The sequence below is a fragment of the Myotis brandtii genome, unplaced genomic scaffold (assembly GCF_000412655.1).
Source record: "Myotis brandtii unplaced genomic scaffold, ASM41265v1 scaffold112, whole genome shotgun sequence".
Lineage (NCBI taxonomy): Eukaryota > Metazoa > Chordata > Mammalia > Chiroptera > Vespertilionidae > Myotis > Myotis brandtii.
The window spans coordinates 10499783-10518886 of NW_005353838.1; the positions used below are offsets into that span (position 1 = coordinate 10499783).

The 19104-nt window shown below is 35.7% G+C and overlaps 1 protein-coding gene across 1 annotated transcript in view; it reads right to left on the reverse strand.

Annotated features, from left to right (window-relative positions):
- Nucleotides 1-19104, reverse strand: part of TTN (titin) — a 282573-nt gene that overhangs the window by 101987 nt on the left and 161482 nt on the right. The window contains exons 175-198 of the mRNA XM_014546416.1: nucleotides 18911-19027; nucleotides 17530-17595; nucleotides 14639-14719; nucleotides 13626-13700; nucleotides 12910-12999; nucleotides 12322-12384; nucleotides 11912-12001; nucleotides 9758-9805; nucleotides 8818-9222; nucleotides 8379-8657; nucleotides 7858-8133; nucleotides 7577-7716; nucleotides 7002-7128; nucleotides 6647-6910; nucleotides 6107-6373; nucleotides 5714-5977; nucleotides 5486-5625; nucleotides 5195-5321; nucleotides 4807-5073; nucleotides 4422-4688; nucleotides 3327-3593; nucleotides 3097-3236; nucleotides 2537-2663; nucleotides 1612-1754 (exon numbers count right to left, since the gene is read on the reverse strand). Coding sequence (XP_014401902.1) covers nucleotides 1612-1754; nucleotides 2537-2663; nucleotides 3097-3236; nucleotides 3327-3593; nucleotides 4422-4688; nucleotides 4807-5073; nucleotides 5195-5321; nucleotides 5486-5625; nucleotides 5714-5977; nucleotides 6107-6373; nucleotides 6647-6910; nucleotides 7002-7128; nucleotides 7577-7716; nucleotides 7858-8133; nucleotides 8379-8657; nucleotides 8818-9222; nucleotides 9758-9805; nucleotides 11912-12001; nucleotides 12322-12384; nucleotides 12910-12999; nucleotides 13626-13700; nucleotides 14639-14719; nucleotides 17530-17595; nucleotides 18911-19027 — 4130 coding nt within the window. The remainder of the gene's footprint in view (nucleotides 1-1611; nucleotides 1755-2536; nucleotides 2664-3096; nucleotides 3237-3326; nucleotides 3594-4421; nucleotides 4689-4806; nucleotides 5074-5194; nucleotides 5322-5485; nucleotides 5626-5713; nucleotides 5978-6106; nucleotides 6374-6646; nucleotides 6911-7001; nucleotides 7129-7576; nucleotides 7717-7857; nucleotides 8134-8378; nucleotides 8658-8817; nucleotides 9223-9757; nucleotides 9806-11911; nucleotides 12002-12321; nucleotides 12385-12909; nucleotides 13000-13625; nucleotides 13701-14638; nucleotides 14720-17529; nucleotides 17596-18910; nucleotides 19028-19104) is intronic.

The window sequence follows — 19104 nt, forward strand, 5'->3', positions numbered from 1 at the left end:
AAGATTTTTATGAGTCTACATTTTAATTAAAATAATATACTTTTTACATTAAAATGAATGAAACTGATCATTTAATAGAAAGCTCTTAATTTGACCAAAAGATATTTAGTAGCAAAAATTTAGTAGCAAAATAATATCATTTGTCCTTAAGCAGTGTTCTTACATTAAAAAAATCACAAATTTACAAATCTAGAAAGGTATTGAAAAGTCAACCAAATCTCTGCCTTTAGATGTGAAAGCAATTAAACCACAGTTCATAGGACAAATATATTAAGAAAGCAAACTCAAAGCTAGAGATGCCTTCATCATTCAGTTCAATATTTAAAAGATCTCACTATAACTTAATTCTCATGCTGAAATTTGAACATATAGCTGCTTTTTCTGTCCTCAGTAAAAGAGTAGATAAATTAGTGATTATTGTCTGTATAGTAGGCAAACTGCATTTCCCAGATGAACTGTTACTGAAGTAGTCTTTAATCACTTAGATAGAATATAAGCTTTATGTTTGTTTTAGAACAGGTCAAAGGCATTTGCCTTCTAATAATTCAACCAATTTTGTGGTTCCTTGTTAAACTGAATTCCTTGTTAATAATATTCTGTTAAGACTTAAAAGTTTGATTTATATTGAAACCTTGATGGCACATTTGATATTATTCCTAAAATACTGAAAAAAAATTACTGTGGTATAATGAACTGTCCAGTGCGTTCTTTTCATGGACATTTTTGATACATTTTATTTCAAGAATTAAAAATCAATGATGAATTATCAAGCTAATTTAAACACACACTTTGTTTTGGGAGTAAAATATATAACTCACTTTAGGTAAATTGTATTGCAGGCCTATCTGAAAAACCACCTTGGTATTTCTTATAAGCCAAGGCATAGAATATTCTCAACAATAAAGATAAATAAAAAATAAATTAAAAAACACACAAAAAACTTAAGCATAGAAAAACTAACACTGGGAGCTGGTTATTTCCTAAAATTTCTTAAAGTATATTTGTTCATACGTGTGGATAACCACAGAGCCCTTCTTTCTTGTCAGTAGCATCAGTTGCACTTTAAATAGTCTGCTTGCATTCCAGAATTTGCACAGCTCAAAGCACTTGAGGGTTAAAAATAGCTTTGGAGAAATGCTTAAAGAGCAAATCTGCCCCGAAGTTATCTCAACCACTTGATCAACTGCCTGAAATGGAATTTCAATCCTCCCCTATATGCAGAACTCTAGATAGCTTGAGAATTTGTCGTAAAACTTAATGTGCACGGTTGTTGCAGTGCATTCAATCAGAAAGTCTTTTTCTTTAAATCTTTTTACTCCTTCCTATCACTGATAGCCAATGAGTGTTTGACTGTTCTTCAAAAAAAAAAAAAAAAAAGATTTTATTTCCATTCCAATGAAAATATCATCAGGTTAAACCCAGCAAAAATGTGAAGAATCTGTTTGACAATTTCAGCAGAAATTAGGCAAGAGTAGGCTGGGATAGGAAAGAGAAAGGGAAAGGGAGAAGGCGGCGACATAAAAAAGAGCAAAGAACAAGGAACATACAAGTGAAAACGGAAGAACCTGAAAGAGTGAGAGCAAGACAAGCAACCACACTCTTGCTTTTTACCGTATCGCTGGGCTCCAGTTTCTTCCCTTTGAGATACCATTCCACTGGGATATCCTCATAAGAGAGCTCGCAATCGAAGGTGGCGGTTTCCCCTGCGGTCACTGTGACATCTTTCAGAGGCCTCAGAAGACCAATGACTCGCGCTTTTCGAGAGGAAGGAAGCAGTGTTGGGTTACTCATTTTGTAATTCCAAGCGAATAAATACAGACTCGGTTAGTAATCTTCGCGGTTGCTTTCTTTGAGAAGGAAAGAGCCACAGGACTGGCCGCTACTTTAGCTCCCATGTGAACGGGGCCCTGTGGTGCTGGGAAGGGGAGAGCGGGTGGCCGGAGAGTGGGTATTCCTAGGGGCCCTTTCGTGCTGCTGTACAAGGTCAGCGAGAAATCTGTGCTGCATCTGTCTCTCTGCCAGGCGTCAAGTTCCTCTGGCTACATAAGGTATGTGACTTCCAAAATAACTGAGACTCTGATTGGGAGAGGACAAGGGCCCCTCAATCACATAGCCTGTCCATGTCCATCAAACACTTTGCACCTCCCAAAAATGTTAGCCAAATCCTCTCCTCGCCTCCCTTCTCGAATCTGAAATGGCCACACAGCCAAGTTTTTCTCAATAGTGCTACAGGCACTTGCAGGACGTGGTCTTTAAGGGCTACATGTCTGAGTTAGAGTCTTCTTATAGGTATATCTACTTCGAATGAGAGGATTACAAAACAGGAAAATCTGACTTGCTTAGTTTTTTTTTTTTTTGTTCAAATGACAAGTTCAATGACATGTGTGTATTGAGATGTCAAAGAAGTAAATACAAGAAAGCCTTTTTCTGTACTTTTAGTAATTTTTTCTAATGAATTAAATAATTCCAATTAGTTTCTCTCCCATTTTCTGCAAAGCTGTACACTGAATTTTCAGCAGAAGCACATGATACTTACGTTTCACTCGGAGGTGGGCACTAGATTTAACGTTGGCGGCTTGGAAATCCACCCCACCCGTCTGGTCCAGGCGGCAGTTGTGCAAAATAAGGAAGTGCACTTTGCCTTCTTCCTTGATCTCACAATCCTGTACCAAAAAAGAATAAAGCTTTCATAGGAAATAATTTTCCTTGGGCTTTTTCCTGAGGATATCATATCTAATTAAAGGGATGAGATTAATAATGGATGAAGAGACAATATAAATTTGAGCTTTCCTTTTGCGGGAAATGAAGCTTAAAAATACCATCATGAAAGCAGTGCATATTTTAGCTATATAATTCTGAACCAACGGGCCGCATCATAGAATACCTACACCCTATACTCACCCCGCTGGAACGCAAATAATGCAAATGTGCCTGTCAGAGCCCATCCATAGACCCTAATGTCTCTCTGTGGCTTAAGGTCTGATAGAGAACATGATACTACATTTTAGATGCCTTGCATGCACTCTGACTTTTTGCCTGTCCTTTTCTGTTTCACACAGCTCCTCTAGGTGCTGACAAGTTCAGAAATAGCCTTACAGGTGTTTGGAGCAGTGCCTCTCCCTTGAGTTTCCAGTTGGCATGGATGTCATCTTCAGAGATTTCAGTTTCAAAGCGGGCTGTCTCAGTCTCCATCACCTCCACACTGTACAGGGGGCGCAGCAGTTTTATTTCCCGATCTAGGAAAGTGAAGGGTCAGCATGTGTCATTAGCCTCTGGCAGAAATAACTCCAACAGCTTCAAGAGGAGGCTCATGGAAATTTCCTTACCCTCAATGTCAAGCTTTCCTGAGGTCTTATCTGTCCCACAGTCACAGGTGTACTGTCCGATATCTGATTTCAAGGCTTTCTTTAGGATTAGCATGCGCTTCTTGCCATCTGCTTTAATAACAACATTTTTAGATGGCTTTATTTCCTCTCCATCCTTAAACCATTTGACTGGTGCATCTGCTTTGCTAATTTCACACTGTAGAATCACTTCATCTTTCTCTACAGCGGTATAATCTTGAAGCTTTCCCGTGAAGTATGGATCTCCCTCTGCAAGTAGAATATCAGTGGGAAAATGTCATTTAGCACCGAGGGAAATGGCAATCTCTTGAAAAGTTTAAGAGGCAGCTCACAGAGTTCTGTGCATATGTTAAAATTGAACCAAATGCTCACTCGTTTATTATGTTCAAAAGTTCTCTAAATGGTAGAAAGGGGGCATGCATGGGTTTTACCAAAACCTAACCCATCTGTATTTTATTTTGAAGTATTTTATTAACTGTAGTTTAAAAGATACTATGAAATTTGCCTTAAAATAAATTATGTGTTCCTTTATTATTTGGCTAAATTTCTAATTTCTTAGCAAATCTATTATGTCTATTTTACTTTTATGCTCTCAGATTCATAATTAGTTTTTCTTAATATCAATTAATAGTTTGCCTTTAATAGTTTCTATATACATTGGACTTCATATGCAATCTGCTTGATATTAAGGGGCTAGAGAGATGGTTTAGTCATGTAAATTCAGTATTTTCTCTCTTATTAGAAACTTGAAAAAACATTTTTATGAAATAATTTTGAGCAAGGAGACAGGAAGTATACATATTCCTCTTTTAAACATAACAGGGCTCAATAATTAATTGAGAGTTTGAATTCTGACTTTAACTGCCTATTTTGTAGGCCTGGGTCTTTACTCTTTAAATCCTCATATTTTTAGAAAAGATATATTGGAAATAAGCCTGATAACATACATGACAGTTTCTTAAGGACAGGGGCTAACTTCATGCAATGGAACACTTGGACGACTATTTTAAATAATAGCTACTCCACAGATTTCTGCTGAATTTAGTGCAGTAAGATTAAATTGAAAAGGGCACCTACCAAGTACCGTGAGTTTAGCTTCTGAACTTATTCCCATAGCTTCTACTTTAATTTGAGAGGTATCATCAAGAGAGAGGTTTTTGAATGTGATTGAGTGAGTTTTCCCCTCACTGTGCATTGAGACCCGCTTGCTGGTATGCAGGCGCTGGTCATTCTTGAACCACTTCACAGGGATGTTGTCATGGGACAGCTCCACAGTAAACACGGCATTCTCCCTCTCTTTGGCTGTCACATCCTCGAGGGGAGTGAGGAATTTGAGCCGGATTCCTATCCAGAAAAAAACCCCAAGCTCATCAATTCCAGCCTTGTAAGGAGGACATATAAAAATAAAAGCAAAAAACAAAAAACAAAAAGTGAAGATGGTCTAACTGACAAAAACATTTACCTTCAATGATCAGTTTGGCACTGGTGTGCTTGTCTTCAGCTTCAAATATGTATTTTGCTTCATCTTCAAAAGCAGCCGATTTGATCACCATCGAATGCTTAGTGCCATCCTTTATAAGCTCCAATCTGTCATCCCCTATGATTTCCTGGGTTCCTTTCAGCCAACGGAAGGTTTTGGGCTCCCTGGATACTTCACACTCAAACTTCGCCTCATCTTTCTCAAAGACTTTGACGTCGCTGAGAGGGGTGATGAAGATCAGTGGCAGTTCTGAAAGGGAAGGATGGGTGGGTGAAGCTAGAATATGCTTCCATTCATGACTCGGTCAATTCAGGATATCAGAGGAAGTCTTAAAAAAAATACAAAAGCATAGCTGACAGGTGGGGCATACCTTTCACTTTCAGATTGGCTGCAGATTTAGCATTGGCAGCCTGGAAGGACACCTCTCCTGTCATATCCAGCTGGCAGTTATAAAGGACCAGAATATGCTTCTTCCCATCCTCGATGATTTCACAGTCCTGTTTGGATCAGGGTTAGAAGGAAAGAAAAAAGAAAAACATCATTTTCGTAACTGGTTATTCCTCCAAATCACTGAGAGATTGCATACCAGAAGTGTGTCTTTTTTCACCCTAAACAAGCAAGCAAGCCCCCTCCTGTGTGTGAGCAGATAATCCTGACTTACAGGGGATGCAGTCAAAGGCTCTCCTTTTAGCTTCCACTGGCCATGGACATCTGGCTCTGAAAGTTCAATTTCAAAGCGAGCTGTTTCACCAACAAACAATTCTACTCCATAAAGAGGTTTTTCCACTTTTATTAGTCGAGCTGAAATTATACCAAGTTTTGTTAGATTGACTGAATAAGTAAACTGAAGGTTCAAATAGGGTAAATTTAAATGTTTTCAGCGACTTACCCTCCACATTAACATTTGCGTTCGTCTTGTCTGTGCCACAGTCACACACATATTCGCCTTTATCGCTAAATTCTGCCTTTTTGATTTTTAAGATGCGGCGCAGGCCATCTGACTTGATGGAGTGTTTGGGTGAAGGTACAATCTCTTCGCCATCTTTGAACCATTTCACTGGCACATCTTTGCTCACTTCACACTTGAGAATAATCTCATCTTTCTCGACTCCAGTTTTGTCATGTAATTTCACAGTGAAGTAGGGATCGGCCTCTGTAAAAGATATTCAAAAGATAATCAGAAGAATGTGCAAATGAAAGTTTATTAAAGAGTTGCAATTTAAGTGCCATCCGACCCTTACATCTAAAAACAGGCTATTTATTTCTAGTTGGTTACATTTACCTAAGACCTTTAGGTGTGCTGTAGACTTCAGGTCCTTAACCTGAACTCGTATCTGGGATATATCATCCAATGTCACTTCTCTCATTTCCAATTTGTGAGTCTTGCCCTCAGATGAGATGAGTACAGTTCGGCTTGTGTGGAGTTTGGCATCGTTTTTGAACCAGACGGCATGCATTTTTTCATGGGAAAGTTCACAAACAAAAGTTGCTGTTTGACCTTCTTTTACTGTTTGATCTTCAAGAGGCGAAATGAATTGCAATCTTACACCTGCAATGCAAGCACGGATAATATGCTCAGGAAAACAATTTACCTTCAGAAATATTCCACTCTAATCTGCCTGGGTGGCATTTATTTATTCATCTTTTCAAATGGAGCTACCCTTTGTTTAAAAAAAATCGGGGGGTTGTTTAAGTGGTAATGTGAAAATAAAGGGGTGCCGATCACCACTTATAACTATTAGAACTTAGTGCTCTATTTTTAAAGTCATATATTTGTGTGTCTAAATATGGGATGTTATAGTCAGATCTCACCAACTCTTACCTGTAACAAATAATTGTGCTGAGGTCTTCTTGCCCTCCACCTCAGCAGTATAGACCCCTTCGTCATCAAATTGAGAATCATTGATAACAAGAATGTGTTTCTTTCCATCAACAATGATATCAAACTTGTCAGAAGACTTGATTATATCAGGTCCCTTAGACCATATGACATTTGCCTCTCGAGTTAAGACACATTCAAATCGAGCCTGTCGCTTTTCTGGAACAGTGACATCCTTCAGGGGCACAGCAAAGTCAAGTTCAATTTCTGAAAAGCAAACAATAAGAATGAGGTTTTTCACAACGCTGAGGGACATGAAATGAAGTTGAGCCCACTCCTGAGTTCTAAAAGCCCATACCTTTCACTGTCAGAATGGCAGTTGTAACGGCATTAAGTGCTTGGTAAAGGACTTCGCCAGCTTGGTCCAGCTTGACTTTGTGCAAAGTTAAGAAGCGTTTCCCACCTTCTGCTTTGATTTCACAAGTCTGAGAACAATAGTTTTAGTTAGAATTTCAGTGAGATAAATGAATAAAACTAAAAAAAAAAGACCGTACCCTTTTATGTAATGATGTTTACTTTGAATTTATATTAGTTCACACAAACACTCCATCCATGCTTTTGTTCCGGCCCTCCGGTCCAGTTTAAGAACCCATTGTGGCCCTCGAGTCAAAAAGTTTGCCCACCCCTGGTATAGACAAAGATTTCTATAGAGTTTAAAAGTTTACTACTAATAACATAACTAAAAATGTCTTATCATAAAATTTTTTTTAAATGTCCGAGTGCTCTACAAAGAGTGCATCAAATTTCTTCCCCTTTTTGAGATTTAAGAAGCCTGAAGTAACTCTATCATTATTGCACCAAATTTGAATGTTAAACCGGAATTTAGAAAGTAGTTTCATGTAAGACTAACCACTGAAAAAGGAAATTACTCACAGGTGAGGGCCTTAGAAGTTCTCCCTTCAGTTTCCATTGTCCAGGAACGTCTTCTTCTGAGATTTCCGCATCAAAGCTTGCACTTTCTTTCTCATAAATGGTAACATCCTCTATTGGTTTAAGCAGTTCAACTTCACGATCTGTATGGGTCAGGGATGAAATACCACAATGCTTTAGACAGTCTCACAGTGCTTTGCTTTTATGTCTTTTGTGTTGTGTTATTCTGCCTTATGCACACATAAAACTTATCCTTTAGAATAAAAGATGTAAGATTATTATACCTCCAAGTGTCAGCTTTGCAGGGTATCTTTTCCCTTCAATTTCCACTGCATATTCATCAATATCTTCTGGTAGTGCATTCTTAATTTTGAGATGTACATAGTTTCCCTCTTTCACTATCTCAGTCTTGTCATTTGGTTCCCAGGGGATTTCATCATAGCCTTTGAACCACTTGATGTTCGGAGTATCCCTTGCTATATGACAGGTGAAAACAGCTGTCCCCTTGGGTTTCACATGCTGATCTCGTATGGGTTTCACCAGCCAGTCTCTAATGATTTCTGTATGAAAATGAGGTCAGAAAAAGAATGATCTGATATAAGCAACTTCCCTAGTCAATTTCAGAAATAGAAAAATTATTCTCAAAACTGGACCTAATTAATCTGCTCTGAGGTATTGATTACCACCCCCCCCCCTTAGATAAGGTACAAGACAGCTGATTTTCTGATCCTGGAAACTAATATTCTCTCTTCCATTTTCTTAGTATAATAATCAGAAGAACAAAATTTCCCAGCAAAGTACTCACCTACTACTTTCACACAGGATGAACACTCCAGGTTGTTGGCATTTTCCACAGTAACTGTGTATGTTCCAGCATCGAAGTCATCTGCGTCGTTGATGGTCAGGGCCCGCATCAAGCCAATGACGCCCGGCACAATTTTGCCAGGTTTCTCCACAATAATCTTCCCATCCTTCCTCCAGACCACATCGCGTTCTTTGTTTAACTCGCAGCTCAAGTACAATGGCTGTGTTTTGACCACTGTGACTTCCTCTTCAAGCGTTTTTACAAAACGCACAGGAAGTTCTGGGAAGAATTTCAGCAAAGACTTTTCAATACATACAATCCTTTCAATGAAAGAAAACTTTGAAATAAGAGGTTTTGCCTAAAATTACAATAAGAGCTGCTCCAGAGTTTTACTGTATTAAACTGGAATATGGACCATATGCAGAAGACGGGAAATTACCTTCTACAATCAGTTTAGCTGTGGAGGTCTTCTCTTTATTTCCCAAACGTAAAACACAGGTGTATTCACCAGCATCAGAAAGTTGAACATCAGCGATAAGCAGCTTTCTGTCTTTACCATCTGCGGTGAATCGGTGCTTTGGGCTCTCCCGGATGCTGCTACCATCTTTCATCCAGGTTGTAATTGCAGTGGAGGGGGAGACTAGACACTCAAAGACTGCAGAAGAGCCAACGGACTCTGTTTCGGTCAAGACGATGTCTTTGATTTCTTTTACAAACTTTAGTGGTACAGCCTTTAGCTGGTAGGTGAATGGGGCTTCATCAGGAGGTTTCTCCCCACCACTTCCTGGTCTTAACTTTTTCCTTTCAGCTTCTACTGGTGAAGGCGTCTTTTTGGCTACACCTACTTCAAAATAAAATTTAAAAGTTGATTTGGCATTTCCACAAGGGTCAGAAAGTGCACACTTGGCTGCCTGCCAGATAAAACTAGTGATAGAGCAACTGGAGAATAACAGAAAATTAAAGACTAGGTCATTGGCAGGTCAATCATATTTATACTGCCTTCTTTTCGACAGGAGTATGAGATGACATAAGGAGTCCATGAAAATAAATGCTCTTCATTTTCTCAAGTTTTAAACCCAAATGTAAAATATCTAGATTAATGTCTATTTTATGTGTCATGTGTAAATATCATGTATATGAAGAATGAAGCTAAGAACGCATAGAATTTATTATGCTAAAATATAGCTGGTTATATAGTACCCGCTTGAATAATATTAGAGGTATATTGCTTAAAGTATCAGAAGACATACTAACTTTAGCAGAATCTATTAGGAATAGCATGGATTGTTACAAATTTTGGAAAATTTCCCCCCTCGAATGTAAAGTTTTTTTCCCCAGAGTGAAAGATTACAATTCAGGTATAAGGAAATTAATCTTACCTTTGATGGGAACTTTGGGCTTGGCAGCCTCCTCTTTAGGTTTGGCTTCTGAAATAAAAAAGAAAACTTAGCATTTAAACAATTTTCAGACTTATTTCATACTTAGTAAACCATGTGAGGTGAATCATACTCTTTATTATAAGTATTAATGCAAAAAAGAGAAATTGATTTTCTATGATCTCTATGGAGAATGGACATTTCTAACAGATATTTTTGATATATCCAAGAAGTCATATTCTGAAAATAATGTGACTAAGCTAAACTGCCACCAATATAGTTAGCATTAAAACATTATTTTCAGCAAGTGCCTTTATTCTTCCATTTCTGGAAGGCTTACTCTTGCCTTGTAAGGAGGAGTTTCATTCTTATTGAGCAACACAAAGTATTTTATATAGTTATTTATGTGTTGGTTATGTGTACCAAGGATATGTTTCTGTTAACAAGGAATCAGTGTAGAAAAAAGGGAATGGCCCAGAAGTTACCTATAACCTTCCTTTTTTAAAGTGGGCAGACCAATCCAGGCAAGGTTAAGGAAAAACAAAGGGTTTATGTGCTATACATATATGGATTCCTTTGAAAGTTTCCCTTAGACAATGAACTAAGGCAGAAGCAATGAACTAAGGAAGTTCCTACATTTAGAGTTTAATTCAATTACTAATGCAGGGGCTAATAAAATGTAGAACCAGTTTTCTAGCTTCAGCCCCTGGGAATACAAGAAAAGCTTTATTTTTACACATAATTAATTGGCTCAATAGCAGTTACCATCTTTTTCTGAACTAATAAAAGGTATCACATTGCAATTACAAAAGTTTAAAAATAAGAATAATGCCCAATTCATAAATATCAGTGACAAACTATTATATCTTAAATATTAAAAGTTTGCTATAGCTAAAGAACATAACATATTGTCTCATGTCATTAAACACAATAATAACCAAAATATTTCTATAGGACTTATTATGTACCAGGCAGTGTGCTAAGTGCTTCACACATATTTAATGTGCTCAGTAATCTGACAGGGCAGATGTAATTATTATTCTGATTTCACATACTGGGAAATGAAAATTTAAAGACAGTAAGTAACCAGCCGAAGTTCAAATAACGAGAATGTGTATTTATCAATCGTAAAAACACAACAAATCATTTTTGGTTTTGACATTATCACCTAAGTAAAGAATTAGTAATAGCACTTGAAGTTTGTAGCTGAGATAATTATACCACTTAGCACATTTAAGAAAATTATTATCGATCTACATTCTTATAAAGATTTAAAGGCTGAACTATCCTGTTTTTTTATTTTATTTACCATTTTAAGTGTGCATTTCAGTTGCATTAAGCACATTCACAATGTTATGCAATCATCAAATCATCAACACTGTACATTTCTGGAACTTTTTCATTGTCCCAAAATACGTCTTTTTTTTTTTTTTTAAGAGAAATGATTCCTACAGGGCACATGGAAAAGCTGAAACTCCATGGGATTTCTGTGTGCATGTCCTTAGAGAGTGTCTGACTGTCTCCTGGAACTTTTTCATTGTCCCAAAATACGTCTTTTTTTTTTAAGAGAAATGATTCCTACAGGGCACATGGAAAAGCTGAAACTCCATGGGATTTCTGTGTGCATGTCCTTAGAGAGTGTCTGACTGTCTCCTTAGTTTTCATTAGCCTGGAACATATTCATTACTTCATCTGAAGAGCATATAAGGAAATGGTGCAGCATAGGAATGTACATTCCAATTAAAACAATATGCACCCATTAGGTGAGAGCTTAGGTGGGTAAAGGATATCAGATGAAGAAAATGTAATTAAGAATTTACAACCCCCCACAGTTGAAATAATGCCTAGTTTCAACATAATGAGGGCTTAAATTTAATTCAAGTATGAATATTTTTATTAAGCCATCAAAACAATCAGCCCAGCTGATGTGGCTCAGTAGTTGAGTGTCGACCCATGAATCAGGAGGTCAGGGTTTGATTCCGGTCAGGGCACATGCCTGGGTTATGGGCTCAATCCCTGGTGGGGGGCATGCAGGAGGCAACCAATTAGTAATTCTCTCTCATCATTGATGTTTCTATCTCTTCCTCTCCCTTCCTCTCTGAAATCAATAAAAACATATTTGAAAAACAATCAACAAGAAAACTACAGAATAAATACCTGCTTTCTTTCCCACGACTGGTGCTGTCACTGGGGCAGTGATGGGGGCTGGAGCAGGCTCCATGGGAGGTGGTTTGATTGTTTTCACTTCTGTAGAGAGATTTCCATTGCATTAATGTATATATTTGCCATTTTGTAAAACCTGTTTTGGTGGCCTATTTGCCTCTTCTAATGTAACTTCAAAATCTTTCGATGACTAGTTCTTTGGAGAATAATATATTCTAACTATAATACAATCTACATATAATATAATGATATATATTCTAATATATTTAATATATCATACTAAATGAAATATAACAATATATTGCCATATTAGAAACTATTTGCTACATATTGACTCTTCTAAACTACACTTTGTGGAAAGCATGAAGGAGTATACTGTTGACATTGGGGATCAGCTGGCTTACCTGGTTCAGGCTTTGGTTTTGGTTCAAGTCCAGGGAGAGGTATTGCTGGCTTTATTTCAGGCACTAAAAGAATCCATGATAAGAAACAGGTTATCACAGTATTTTTTAAGTTTTCACAAAGTCAAACCAAAATTAGGCAGACATGTCTTGGAAGATATTGGAATTAATACACATAGTCATCAAATCAAATATTTGATCTACAAAATATTTGGAAAATACAGTAAGGGAATTTTATTGGTTCTCATGTTGTGATTCATCTCACTGCCCATTAAAGAATATATTATTTTCATGTTATGCATACATATGTGCATGTTCAAATCTTGATGCCAATGTAATTATATTTTAAATGATGCATATTTGTATTTTTAGAAACAACTAAAAAATTGCAAGTTTGGCCCTACAACCCCACGCTCCTCTAGCCGCCACACCTCCCATGCCCGCCACGCCCCTCTCGCCATGCCTCACACGCCCCCACGTTCCCCACGCTCCCCACACCCCACGCCCTCTCGCAAGCCATGCCTCCCACGCCCCTTGCCCCCCACAACAAAAAAATAAAAAGAAAAAAAGAAAAAAATTGCAAGTTTATACCTTTTGCTGGTTCAGGAATTTTCTTTTCCACTTTCGCAACAGTAGTTGGAGGTGCTTCAACCTCAACAGCTTTTGGAGGTGGTTCTGGTACTTTAAGATAATAAGGTTATTTTTAGTGATATTTAAATATTTTAATGCTTAGAAATAAATTATTACTTAGAAATCAATAATTAATCAAACTGGTTTTCAAAAGTTCAATTGATGGCTTTTAAAAAATCTATATTCTATCAATTAATTTTTTATTCTCTTCTTGACTCTGATTTAATTTTTCTTTTCCTTATTCCATCCACTTCTCCCCCAACCCCATTATCTCTCCCTTTCCAAATCACTTTCATAACAGTTACCAATAAATAACCCTTTGATAATAGGCTAAGGATAGAAAGAAACCTAGCCCATTTGAAAGCCCCCAAATGTTATGAAACATTTGCTGACACCCTCCCATGAAGTTATTCTCAGCCAACCTGATTATTTCACAATCATTTCTACTGAAAGAACTTATGTGGCAAAGTAATCAAAATAATGAAATATAGGCAAGTACATGAGTGGATTTGAGAATTACTATGTAAATATTTCAACAGAAAGCAGACAATGGAAAACACAGATGAAATATGAAGCTATGCTTATAGTTAACTCCACTTATGTTTACAAGATAAACCTTTTGTTAAATGTTCATTTTGTTAAAAGATAATTTCACAAATTCTTACTGAGATTCCTACCTGTAGGTTTTTTAACTTTTTCTACTTTTTTAGGTTCTACTTTAGGTTCTTCTTCTTCAGATCGCTTTCTTAGAACTTAAAAGACAAAAAGGTTTATATGTAAACCAAGACGAACAAATGTAGATGTTGAATGAACTTGACAAATACAAATAATGTACAAAGCAAGGAAAATGAAAAGCATGCAACCTGACCTAGTGCACTGGGAAATTCGTATTTATACTAAAAATGATTTTTAAACCAAAGGTTGTGTTAATTTAGAATAGCATTCAGAGTTGCTTTACATCTATATTAATAGCTATGGAGAGACAAGTCTGTGCCAGTAATGACCCAAACACAAAATGAATAATTTGAATAAAAACAATACTAACCATAATTTATTTTGTAATTTAATGACAAGAAGGGTATTTAAATAAGTATAAAGTTTACTGAAATGGAGACATCTAAAGAAATGTAGGTTAGAGAAGAGTAATTCTTTGTGAAGACAAAGTTAGAAATTGATTTTTCATCTGAATATCTTGCTTCTGATTCTTTAATATCTTATTTGTATAAAATACTAGAAGACAAAATACTAGAAAGAAATGTTCACTTTTTAAAAAATGTGGGTTTTTTTGTTCATTGTGGTGATCTTGTGTCATATTTTAAAACGGAATACTCACTCAATTTAGTCTTAAATAGTTTGGTGTAATTTAGAGTATTTAATAGGTTTAGTATATTTTACTACATAATTTGATCATGAAAATGACAGCTCTGGTCATTGTTATTAGATTAGAATATTATCAATTTAGTTATGTCTATTAAGTGAATTTCAGAATACTGTGAACACTCACAAAATTTCTGTCTTCTTGTAAAAAAGTTATAAAAATTATAGCCTTAATTTTTAATGCTACTACAAATAAACTTTGATAAATAGGGAATCTAATTAAAAGAAAACCAAGAGACAGAAAAATTTTGTAAGCTTTGAAGTATATCTTTTGTATACTCAAAGCTGATGTAATGGTTGAAAAATACTATACCGCTTTTGAGAACAACTTCTTCCTTTGGTTGAGGTTTAGGTTCGGGAAGTAATTTGCGAACTTTCTTTTCACCTCCAGGCACTTAAAAGAATATGATTTCAAATTTTGAAGTGAATTCATATAAAAACTAAATGTCAACAATAAAATGTCTCTTTCAAAACTAGTTAACTACGTACAGTGCATAAGCAATAATTTTTGTCACATGTAAATATCACAGAATTTAAATGCAAATAATACATGTCAAGTTATTTTCTCTACAAACATCTATATAACCTTGTGATGAAATTCAATTGCATCAACTACAGGCAAATATACTCAACTTGAATGTATAGAAGATGCTGTTCTATATTAACTTTATAAATTTTCCATCAAATACACAGATTTTGATAGCATCTCTGCCTCAATCTGCAATTGTAGATTGCCCAAATCTACACTGGTATCTCCTCAATATGATTATAAAGTAGAATATAATCATATTGGTAGGTGAAAGTGTCCTTATTCAATCTTCTCCACTTGAGAGAGAAGAAAGCCAAGGGATCTGGTTTATGACATTGATGTTGGGAAAGGGCCATTATCTCCTTTTCTTAACAGCAAAGAAGTAACCTTTCTTAAAGTCTCTGTTTTGAAATAATACTAACTTAAAATTATGGACCTATAGAATTTGGAAGCTGGTGTTGGCATTATTTTTTTAAATATATTTTATTGATTTTTTACAGAGAGGAAGGGAGAGGGATAGAGAGTTAGAAACATCAATGAGAGAGAAACATCGATCAGCTGCCTCCTGCACACCTCCTACTGGGGATGTGCCTGCAACCAAGGTACATGCTCTTGACCGGAATCGAACCTGGAACCCTTGAGTCCACAGGCTGATGCTCTATCCACTGAGCCAAACCGGTTAGGGCAGCATTATTTTTTATGAATAAGAAAATGTTCTTGAATTTAGACTAAAAGGGACTCAAGGTATTCTAAATTAATTCCCTCTTGTGTCTTTAGTGAATATCAGGCATGGAGTATGCTATTAGTATATAGAGCAATCTCCTGAAATTACTATAGTCCTTATAGATTTAAATGGAAGAAAAAAAGAGAAACACTTGGTGATCATTAAACTTTTTCCCTTCTCTATTGATGTCTATTAAAATTTAAGACATTATTTATTTGTATCATGTAATGTTATATTTGTTTACTCATATGCAATCTGAATTTCTTAGATATTTCTATAAGATTTCCCATTTGGTGCTTTAAACAAGACATTTGCTACTGAATAGTTTTTTTTTAAATGTGATAATGATAACCTTGCCTAACTTTTACTTCAAAATTTAAACATTTAAAAGGCAAATGTAATTATTTTATTTTTAAATATTTTTTCCTATCTTTTAGGTAGAATTTTACAAACATTCATTTTTTTTAACAATTATAAATTGTGCTGGCCTTCAATACTAATTTGGAGTTACCAATATTCTTAATATAAAACTATTTTCATTGATTGAACTTGGAGAAACCACCAAGTAAGTTGGGATAGCATAATATCCTTTACTTCCATAATGGACATAGTGAAAATATATCAGTGCATTTGTTTTTCCATATTATTTTATTTTTAAGAACAATGACATTTGAGACTCAGGTGCAGAACATACCATAATAGCTATTATTCTTAAAGCCAATATATGTTATTTCATGTCATTTTAATGTTTATAAGTGACTTTGTAATAATACTTTACTAGCTAGTATTCATAGTAACATTATTTTGTAATCTTCATTTTATTTTTGAAATATTTATTAATGAAAAGTCCCATGAAAAGATTATTCTGACCAAGTTGTTTCAAAAGAAAATTCTACTAAACTTATAGAATCAAAAGGACTTACTGCCATTTACATAGTTCCAGGACAAAGAAAAATGAAAGAAAACTTTCTGTTTTTGTGAAGTAATTGTTTCTTTTTTATTTAATTTATTGGGGTGGCTTTGGTTAATAAAATTATATAGGTTTCAGGTGTTATAATTCTATAATATATTATCTGTATACTGTTTTGTATGTTTACCACCCCAAGTCAAATCTCCTTCCATCACCATTTATCCCCCCCTTTACCCTTTTCTACCTCCCTCTACCCTATAATCTTCATTTTATAAGTCAAGAAATACATATTCAGATTGGTGATTTTCCCAAATTCCAGAGTGAATCAGGAGCAGATTCATTTTCTGGGTCTGGATGAGTTGATTACTTAAATAGAAACTAGCTCCCCACTATACTTACTAGAAAAATTAAGAACTCTATTTTAAATAGATGCTTTCTAAACTTGTTATTATTCATTTATTTTTCTTTAGGGTCTAGGCTTAGATAGGGAATATATATTCAAAGAGAAATTTTGAAAAATGATGTGCAGTGATAATAAAATTTCACTAAAATGTGAGATCTATACACCGGGAAAAAATGTCTTGGAGTCACAGAGAAGAAAGTGACAGGAGAGCCATGAAAAAATCCATGTGAATAATCTTAATGCGTAGAAGAAAGACATGGCTTATTTTTAGTGCTTATAACACTGGCTAAAATACTGTTGTTCTGGTGTAATTCCAAAGCTTTCCAGCACTTTAACCTAGGATGCATCCCGATATTAATTTCAGCTAAGCTCCAAAATTTTATAGGTAATTGCAAGAAGACATATGTAGATGAGACAAAGATAAGCAATATCTACCCATATAATGGATGAAAATGATGAGAGACAAAGGAAGCAACACTCATGAGCCAGGACCATAAGAGGTACAAAAATACAAGAAATGAATGAGACTACTGTGATTATTTAAGAAACGTTGAAAAGAGAACATTCTAGAAGACAGGAAGAGCAAGGAGTCAGATGCAGGAAGACTGCATATGAGTGCGTTTTCCAGACTGAAATACCTTTCAGAGGCTTAAGCTCCACCTTCTCTGGGACCTCAGGTTTTTCAGGAACTTTCTTCGAAACAGCTTTAAAAAATAGGATCTTGCTTTTATTATTTGTATATTTAGACTAGGCTGAAGCACATTATTAAACACCTGCTCCAAGAATCAAAACCAAGCTTTGGTCATAACCAGGAAGCATTAATAACAGCCAAGAACAGCCACCACCAAGCATATCAAAAGCATTCAAACCATGAACACAGACTGCAGTTTTACTCCAAAGTGCAATCGTAAAGTCTGGCTGAAAAGGAAGATAATTTTGTTTTTTGCAGAAAAATGAAAATTTTATTTGAGTTTAAATTTTACATTAAGAGAAATGTATTTAAGTATGTATTGTCATGAAGTCTCAATCAACACTTGGGTAGCCTTTTAAGAAGTGCCCACTTTTTTCTATGTCTGACTTAAAATGCCGTAAGTTCCTCTTATTGGCCAGGAGAGTTGTTGAAGAGCAAGAATCACTGGAAGCAAAATCTTATCCTGGAAGATTCTGGGTTTGTATGTGTGTGTATGGAGAAAGTATTCATCTAAGATTATCTGTAGATAATTTAAATTGGGAAATCGTATGACACCACAAATAAGACAACATTTTATTAAAATAAAAAGAATAATATGCTTTTGGCAGTTTATTTCAGCTTTTAAAGAACATATATTAAAGAAGTTATTAAAAATTAAGTAATATTGCATTAATTCAAAGAAAAGTCTAAATGCAAAAAGAATGAAGGGAAGTTTAACACTGGGAGGAGATGCTGGCTCAAATGTATCCATCATCTCTCTGGCCATGTTGAAGATGACCACAGAACACAATTCCGCTTTTATCAAGTTACAAAAGAAAAAAAGTGGGGGAGCATGACAGGTCACTTATATGCATTCCTTTCTTGGTATATGAGCACATATCAGCCATTCAATGCCTTAGCTATATTACTTATAGAATACTTGGAAGCACACGACATTCCTTAAGAACAAAGTTTTGCCTTTTGTATAAATTTGTTACTGCAATATTAACAATATTTTGCAAACATTTCTTATACATTTCACATGCATAAGATTCCAAAGATATGCCTAGCAACCAGGCTTTGAAATCAGAAAACTGCTTCTCCGCACTCTGCATAAAAAAAGTTAGTTGGGCAGATGTCCAGGATGAAGCTCACAAAAATGCACTTCCTGGCATTTGGGGCAGCAGGCATGGCCTGACAAGGCATCTGGAGCAGCACGAAACACAGGTCTCTATGCAAGGCCCACAGCTTGATCATGTCTGAAAGCACACACCTGTAAACGTTCTTGCAAGCGCCACTTCAGATGACTGGGTAGCAGGTTAATAAAACTTTAGAAGTAGCATTTATACCTTTAAGTTGGAATACTTTCTCCTTCACGTCTTCCTTAGGTGGAGCAGGTGGAGGAGCTGGCTTTGGTTTGAATTTTGGTTTCTCAATAACCTTCTTTTCAGGTTCAGGTTCAGGTTCTTAAAAGAGTATTTCAGGAAAGTTAACACATGTATATATTAATTAGTAGGTGGATATATAGTATATTCAGTAGAAA